Here is a 7,867-nt window from a genome sequence, read left to right as displayed (position 1 = left end):
CAGTGGTCGGGACATTCCATCCGTGGCCACTTGGATTCATCCCCTCAAGTTGGTCACAAGCCTTCTTTCTGGGGTTTTTTTGTTTTGTTTTGTTTTTTCATGATTCTACCTACTTCTGTATTTTGTTGTACAGCAGCCCCTTCCCAATTTTTGGCAGCACTGTACTCCCGCTGAAATGAGGAAGGCATGATGTTAGTTTTCTGAGGTTGGGAATCCCCCACCTCCTGCTCCCATGAACCCAGCAGAATATTCATCAGTCAGAATTATTTTTTTGGGGGGGGTAGATTTTTGTAGTTTATAAAAACTGTAATCGGGGATTCCCGATCATTTATTCTCCAGGTTGGGATGAGGCATTGGACCAGGTTTTCCTCTCCATGCTGACGACGCCGGGTGGAGGTGGATGAGGTGCAGGGAGGCTGGGGGGCCACTGCTTCCAGCGCGCAGGGAGCTCCCAGACCCCGGCTGGGGTGAGGAGCCTCGCTTGGCAGGCGGCCCGGCCAAGAGCCCCAGAGTGGAAGACAAGGAAACCGGTCCCAAGGTGACAAAGTCACGCCGTTTGAATGGGTGGAGCTCGGAGCTCAGGGACTCGAGCGCTTTCTGGGGGAATGACCAGGTGAGGACAGCAGCGTCCTCAAGCCGCCCAGCAGAGGGACGCGCAGGACGAGCCCCCGCACAGCGCCGGCGCCCCGCGGCGGCGCGTGGGGCAAACTGGGAAGCGGGCTGTGGCCCGCGCGGACTCCGGGCGGGCAGGGCTGTCTTCTTCGAAAGCTCGCGATTTCGAGGCTGTGGAGGGATGCCTCTGACGTCGCGTGGGCGGGACGACAGAGTAAGGGGCAGGGACAATACCGGGCCCTCCCACGCTCGGCGCTTCCGCGGAGGGGCGGGGCGCGCCTCGTGCCGGCGGACTCCGGAAGCGGCCCGCGCCGGGCCCAGAACTGTCGTAAAAGGGGGCGGAGCGCCCTGCGCTCCGAGCTGACGTAGCGCGGGGGGCGCGTCGCTTGGGCCGGCGAGCGGCGGGGCGCGGCCGTCATGGAGCGCTATGCTGGCGCTTTCGAGGAGGCGGTAGACGGGACGCGGCAGCAGGAGCGGCACTATCAGCTGCTGTCCGCGCTGCAGAGCCTGGTCAAGGAGCTGCCCAGGTGCGCGGCCGCGGGGCGGGCGACTGCGGCAGCTCCCGGTCCCGCCTGCGCTCACCGCGCCCCTCTGTCCGCAGCTCTTTCCAACAGCGCCTGTCGTACACCACGCTCAGTGACCTGGCCCTGGCGCTCCTCGATGGCACCGTGTTCGAGATCGTGCAGGGGCTGCTGGAGATCCAGCACCTCACCGAGAAGAGCCTGTACAACCAGCGCCTGCGGCTGCAGAACGAGCACCGAGGTGCGCGGGGGCGGCGGGACGACGCACGCTCCTCCTCCGGGAGGTCAGCGTGCTCCGGGGGCACTCGGTCTCTGCGAGCCGAGCGAGCCTTCCTTGGATGTCGCTCTTAAGTTCCTAAAATTGACCAGATCAAGGGCGCGGAGACTTTGCTATCGCTGCTTTGGTGACAAATGGGTCAAGACAGTTTTTGGTTTTTTGTCAGTTGCACGGCCTCCTTTTAGCATAACATCCCGAAACTCTCTACTTGGGTTCCCGGTGCCCCCACCCCCCTCCAGGCAGGATGGCCCAGGGCCTCTGCTTGGTCAGCCCACGGGCAGATCCTAGTGGTGGCGGTGCGCGTAGCAGTTGACTGCCCCCAGCGATGCCCCACAATGTTCCCCGCTCTGCAGCGCCGTTTATGACCAGTTCCCTCCAGCGGTGCAGAGTCCCAGCTGTGCTTGAATTCCCATGCACTGTGCCCGGTAGCACCCTCTGCGACCCGAAAACTTACCCAGTTGAGCCACACGCTCGGCCAAAGGCTTGTGAGCCTTGGTCTCTCCCAAGCGTCCCTATCGAGTGTGTACGCGTGCGGGGTGGTGGGGGGGAGTGGAGGGGGCGGGGAGGGCTCCTGAGCCCTTTCCTGCGAGGTATGCTGGACAGCTCTCCCTGCCCGTCACATTTCCCACTTTTGTTATTTTATTGTTCCTCCTCTTATTTATAGAAAAACAATTAAAGCACTTAGAAAAGTTGAAAACAGAATGCTCTCTAGCCAGATTCAATAATTAACATTCTGCCAGAGTTCTTTCTATCCCTAAATCTATGCAATACCCTAGGGCTTTACCATGAGTCTTCAGCGTTCCTGTAGACCATGGTTTTCAACCAAAGCACTGTTGGCATTTGTGGCTGGACAAGTCTTAATGGTGAGACAATGTCCTGTGCATAGCAGGATGTTTAGCAGAATCCCTGGTTTCTACCCACTAGATGACAGTGGCACCCTCTCCAAATTTTGACAACCAAAAATGTCTTCAGACATTCTTGGGGGTCAACTTGTGTCCAGGATTTAGAGCCAATGCTCTAGAACAAGAACACTTTCCTGCTGGGCCTACAGTGGATAGCCTCCTGAGAAATGAATCATTCCAGTGTGTCTTCTGACCATCAATCCATGGTCACATTACCTAACTTATCTCAAGTTGTCACTTTATAAGGATTTAGTGTAGGTTCATGCATTGCAGTTGGTTACTTTGGTCTCTCTGCTTCTGGAATATTTCCCAACATTTACTGTGGCATTGACTTTTTGAAGACTGAGTCTTCCTGAATGCCCTGAGGCGTTCTACTTATAGCATATTCCCATTCTACATCTGTCAGATTGCTTTTTCATGCTGTCATTTAACCTGTTTCTCCACCCTTTGTGTTTCCTGTAAAGTGGACAGCGGATGGAGCCTGATGATATGCAGGTTAAATGTTTTTGGCAAAAATTCCTCTAGTGATACAAAGTCCCTTCCGTATGGGAAAAGGAGATATATGTCTGCCCTACGATTAGTGTTTCTGTCAGGAATGGTTGCTGGCTTTTGTCAAATCCTTTTTCTGCATCTATTGACGTGATCAATAACTTTTCAGTTACTGTGATGAATTATATTGATTTTTTTAATTACTCGGATAAACTGCATTCCTGGAATAAATGCTACTTGCTACTTGGTAATGATGTATTATCCTTTTGGTCTATGTTGGATTTGATTTGCTAAAGTCTCAAGTATATTTGCCTCTGTGTTCATGACAGACATTGGTCTGTAGTTTCCTTGTGATGTCTTTGTCTGGTTTGGGTATCAGGGTGATGCTGGCTTCACAGGATGAGTTGGGAAGTGTTCTCATCAGTTTTCCAGAAGAGTTTGTATAGGATCAGCATTACTTCTTCCCTAAATGTTTTGGTGGTTGTCTTTGTAAACATTTTTATTGAACTATAAGATGCATACAGTCACGAATCCAAAGTATATAGCTCATTATTCTTTTTCATGCTCAAATCATGCCAAATTTGGCCAGTGGGAAAACTTCTGGCGGGCTCCTATGTCTTTTGGACGTGTCCTCATCATTTTTTGAGCACTTCCTTGCTTTCTGGTAGAGGAAGGTGTTCTGGCTCGTTTTTTCTTGTTCTTTCCCTGCTCAACCGCTCTGCCAGTTAGCGTGCCTCCAACTTCCTCACAGCAACAAGCTTCCGTCAGGACAGACCTTCCCCTTTGACCACCATAAAGCTCTCCCATCCCTTCTCTTGCCTTTGCCGGAGTCCGCCAAATGCAGGCAGTGGTGGTGGCTCACTCTTGCTGTCAAGAAGTAGCACTTGCTCTTGTTTTGGTCATCTTTGTTTATCTCCACAGAGGTTAGTAGTTTGGGGAGCAGATGAAGCACTCAGAATAATAATTTTTAAAAAAAGAATCCATCATTTCTCCATGGAGCCTTGGTTCCTTTTTTTTTAAATAAATTTTATTGTATTAAAAATATGGAATGCTTCATGAATTTGAACGTCATCCTTGCACAAGGGCCATGCTAATCTGTATTGTTCCAAGTTTAGTATATGTGATACCAAAGTGAGCATGAGCGTTGGTTCCTTTTAGTGGGGGTTTTCATAACTCGCTAGACACTTTGCTACTTGTCCTTTGGAACAGTTGGGCAGGTTTTGGTGATGCTGGCCTTGGCAAAGAGCCCTGTGACTTTCCTCTGACTTAGCAAAGGCCACGCCTCTTTCACCTGGGCAGCAGGAGCAGCTTTCCTCTTAACTCTGGTTGCTCATCCGGTGGAATATGGGAGTTGATCTTGGATTTGTAGCAATATTTATTAAACAGAGTGAAGAAATGACATTTCCCTGCGTTTATCCATTTCCTTGAATCCTGCCTCCACGTAGTATAAACATTAACTAGGAAGTATCTTTCTTGTTCCTTTGTCTCGAGAGTGGCTCTTGGTTTGAAACTCATTTAATGTGATAAATGCCATAATCAAGGTGTACCCAGAATGCCAAGAAACAGGAGACTGGAGAAGGCTGTGAGCTTCAGAGTCCGGACTGCAGGTGCCAAACTACTGGCAGGGGAACTTCAAAGGCTCTCCTGAGAAGAGCTGTAATGTGAGGTTTTTGTCTAGCACAGAGTGTTGGGCTTGTGTTTCCTTACAGTCAGGGACCCTCCTTTATGGGAGAGATGTAGCCACTCGACACTCACTGGTCTAGGATTTGGGCTGTGTAGTGTTGAATGTTCTGTTTTGTGATTGGTTTCTTTCCATCCCATGATACCTTTCTCTGTCCAGTCCTATGAGACGGGACAACTTGGCACATGCTTGTTTGTATTAATGGTATAATTTAGTGGGGCCCATGGGAGCTTTGCTTGGTGGCCATCATGAGCCCCTCTCGGAGTACAGCCTCCCCAGCACAGAGCCTCTGCTAGCTCTTCCCAGCCTTGGACTTCACAGGGTCTGTGCCCACCCTACTCCCTGCGGGAGTTGTGGGTGAGGTGGGATGGCTCTGCTCAGGCAGCAGTGAGGGAAAGCGACACTGCCACAGCCGTGGGCAGAAGCCATTCCTTGCTCTGGCATAGTGACCCTCTCCTCATCCTCCGTTCCCAGGCCTTTGCCTGGCTGGGCTTGTAGACATCTCAGTGGATGTTCTGTGGATGTTGAGCAGGTCACACCCAAGATTGATGGCCTGTGGCAATCTGAGCCCAGAAGCCTCCAGACTGAAGTCGCCTACCCTCTTGGTCTTCTGCCCTGCCTCACCCTCTTCTAGTGTCCTGTACCTTCCTGAGTCCCCTGGAGCCTTGCTGCTGGAGATGGGCCCTGCCCTGGAGAAGGGTGGGACTAAATGGTCTGGGTGGCTCGGTGTCCCCTGGAGCTCCGCCCAGCTTTCTATGCAGGGCTGTGGGTGGGTGAGGTCATTGGGTGGGGCCTCACGGCTACACCTTTGGCCTGGCTGCCCTACGGTGAGACAGCTGGAGCAGGTGCTAAGATGGGAGGTGTTCCTTGGGCCCCTCCATCTCGCCCCTGCCACCTCCTGATGGATTCTTTGGTCTTGTCCCTTCCCAGTGCTCAGGCAAGCGCTGCGACAGAAGCACCAGGAAGCCCAGCAGGCCTGCCGACCCCACAATTTGCTCGTGCTCCAGGCAGCTCAGCAGCGTGAGCAGGAGGTATGGGTGTGAGCAGGGTGGGCACCACCTGGGCTCTGCTGACGGCTTGGTGGAGGGGCTCAGGGTGGCTTGGGAGCTGCTGGCTGCCCTGGGCCTAAGCCTGGGGTGGACTGGATGCCTGGTGAGTTCTTCCAGTGGCTTTTCACCGTGGGGTGATGGGGTACGCCAGGACCAGGGAGAGTGTGTGATGTCCCTGCTCCCCTCCACCTGCCTCCCGAGATGCAGCTCCTATGGGCTGGGCCTGTGCAGGACAGGTGCTGAGAGGGGGCCATTGTGCTTGTGGCCTTGGGGGTACAAGGGCAATGGTACAGTGACAGGGACATTCCGCAGGGGCCCGTCCTGCTCCCGGCTTGCACAGGGACAACAGGAAACCCGCATGTAACCAAGAAGCCATGGGTGGTGAGGGTGCATGCAGAAACGTGTGTGGGGTCCCGAGGCAGCCCCAAGCCTGGACATGTAGGGAGGAGGTGCCGAGCTGAGGTCTCAGGCAGCCCCAGTCGGGAGGTAATGGACACAAAGGCCCAGAGACTGTGGCAGACTTGATCGTCAGCAGAGGTGGAGCTGGCATCTGGCCAGCTCGTGGTGGTGCTGAGCTGTTAGCGCTGCGCAAGGCCTGGCACAGCAAAGGGGAGACACCTCCTGGGAGGTCCCTGAGGGGAGAGCATTTAGGGGAGGGCAGCCGAGCCCCTCTGTAGAGTTGGTGTGGCTGAGAAGGGAGTGAACTGGGTGCCATAACGGTACCATCAGTGGTCTTGGAGCCTAAGTTGTGGGGGTGGCGGGCTCCCGAGGAGGTGGCAGGCCAGGAACCTGTGTTTGAGGCATTGATGGGTCAGGGCTAAGCCCTGAGCTGCCCTCACTGTGGCAGGCAGTGGAGCACCGGATCCGCGAGGAGCAGCGAGCAATGGACCAAAAGATCGTCCTGGAGCTGGACCGGAAGGTGGCAGACCAGCAGAGCACGCTGGAGAAGGCAGGGGTTGCTGGCTTCTACGTGACCACCAATCCGCAGGTCAGTGTCCTGGGCCTGCCCTGTCACAGCCCAGGGAAGGCTAATCCCCAAAGGCCAAAGTCCATCTGGGGTTTTGGGGCTGGTTGCCAGAGGGCCAGCCCCAGGGTGTGGGGGGAGAGGGACAGGGACGTAATGAGGCCCCAGGCAGGGTTTCTGTGCAGTGCTCAGCACAGAGGCTGGTCCCGCTGCCTGCAGGGGCATTGGTCACCTTCCCCATGCCTGCTGCGCCCCCAGGACAGTCATCTGCTCCTCCCCTGCATATGTCTCTGCGCCGAGCCAGGGCAGCTGCAGGCCCTGCTGTGCGGTGGCGTCCCAGCTTCTGGCAGGCTGTGGCCAGGCTTCACTGGAAGTCAGGCCTGTGGGCTCATTGCCTGGCATACGCCAGGCCCCGGTATCTGCCTCTGGATCCTTGGGAAAAGGCTTCTGCCTGGGGCCTTTGCTGGGGCAAAATGAGACCAGTTGTCATTCTGGCCTCACAGTGGCCCCTCTGCATCCCAGGAGCTGACGCTACAGATGAACCTCTTGGAACTCATCCGGAAGCTGCAGCAAAGGGGCTGCCAGGCAGGGAAGGCAGCCCTGTGACCAGTGGGTCCCTGCCAGTCACCCACTGCCCATCCTGCCTGGAAAGACAGCCCTGCCCCACTGTCACTACAGGAGCAGAAAGCCGAGGAACTTGGATTCCTGACATCTAGCCACCACCTTCCCAGGTGCCTGCAGGAAGCGTCACCCTCTGAGAGGCAAGGTGGACCCTGGCTGTGTCTGCCACCCACTTCTGTCTGGGTTTTTATGTCTAAAGCTAGGGTGGTATAAAGCGGGGAGTGGACCCAGCCTGCTGGCTGTCTGCCCCAGAGCTGGGCGGAGGGTGGGGATAGAGGTCTGAGGGCCTTGTCCCTCTACCAAGCACATCCCAACCTCTGCCAAGCGCCAGGCTTCGTGCTCATTCTGGTCTCAGCCCCTCCCTGGGCAGGTGCAGCCCCCAAGTGGGAGAGGCTCCAAGGCCTAAGGGCTGTGTGACCCAGAGAAATAAAGATGCCTCAGTATGGCCTGCATGTGGCTTGTGTGATAGCTCTGTGGTACCTGTCATGACCAGGGCCCATCTGGGACCCTCGCCCGGTAGCTACAGAGGAAGCAGAATGCCCCACCTCCATGTCCTGGAGGCTTCTCCCTAGGGTTCTTCTCATGCAGCTGCAGGCCCAGCCTTACCACCTTTCTCCTGGGGCACTAGGACCACATCCAGTCTGCTCTGTGGGGCTGGCACCTTAAGAGTATGGGGGGCAGCCATGGGCCTGTTCCTATCAGAGCAGCAAGAATGGTCTGCCCCCACTTCCTGGGTGGGAGAGACCCAGGG

The 7,867-nt window shown here is 55.3% G+C and overlaps 1 protein-coding gene and 1 non-coding gene across 2 annotated transcripts; one reads left to right on the top strand and one right to left on the bottom strand.

Annotated features, from left to right (window-relative positions):
• The first annotated feature begins 934 nt into the window (after window positions 1-934).
• LOC117017427 (protein DGCR6) lies at window positions 935-7,562 on the top strand. The gene is made up of 5 exons (XM_033097600.1): window positions 935-1,139; window positions 1,214-1,374; window positions 5,413-5,513; window positions 6,379-6,519; window positions 7,018-7,562. The coding sequence occupies exons 1-5, from the start codon at window positions 1,030-1,032 to the stop codon at window positions 7,099-7,101; spliced, it is 597 nt and encodes a 198-aa protein (XP_032953491.1). The 5' UTR covers window positions 935-1,029; the 3' UTR covers window positions 7,102-7,562.
• Window positions 3,839-3,940, bottom strand: LOC117017909 (U6 spliceosomal RNA). The gene has a single exon (XR_004422142.1). It is a non-coding gene; the product is annotated as a U6 spliceosomal RNA (small nuclear RNA).
• Window positions 7,563-7,867: the final 305 nt, after the last annotated feature.

This window comes from Rhinolophus ferrumequinum, chromosome 25, assembly GCF_004115265.2.
Source record: "Rhinolophus ferrumequinum isolate MPI-CBG mRhiFer1 chromosome 25, mRhiFer1_v1.p, whole genome shotgun sequence".
Taxonomy (NCBI): Eukaryota; Metazoa; Chordata; class Mammalia; order Chiroptera; family Rhinolophidae; genus Rhinolophus; species Rhinolophus ferrumequinum.
This window is presented reverse-complemented; position numbering and strand designations above follow the sequence as displayed.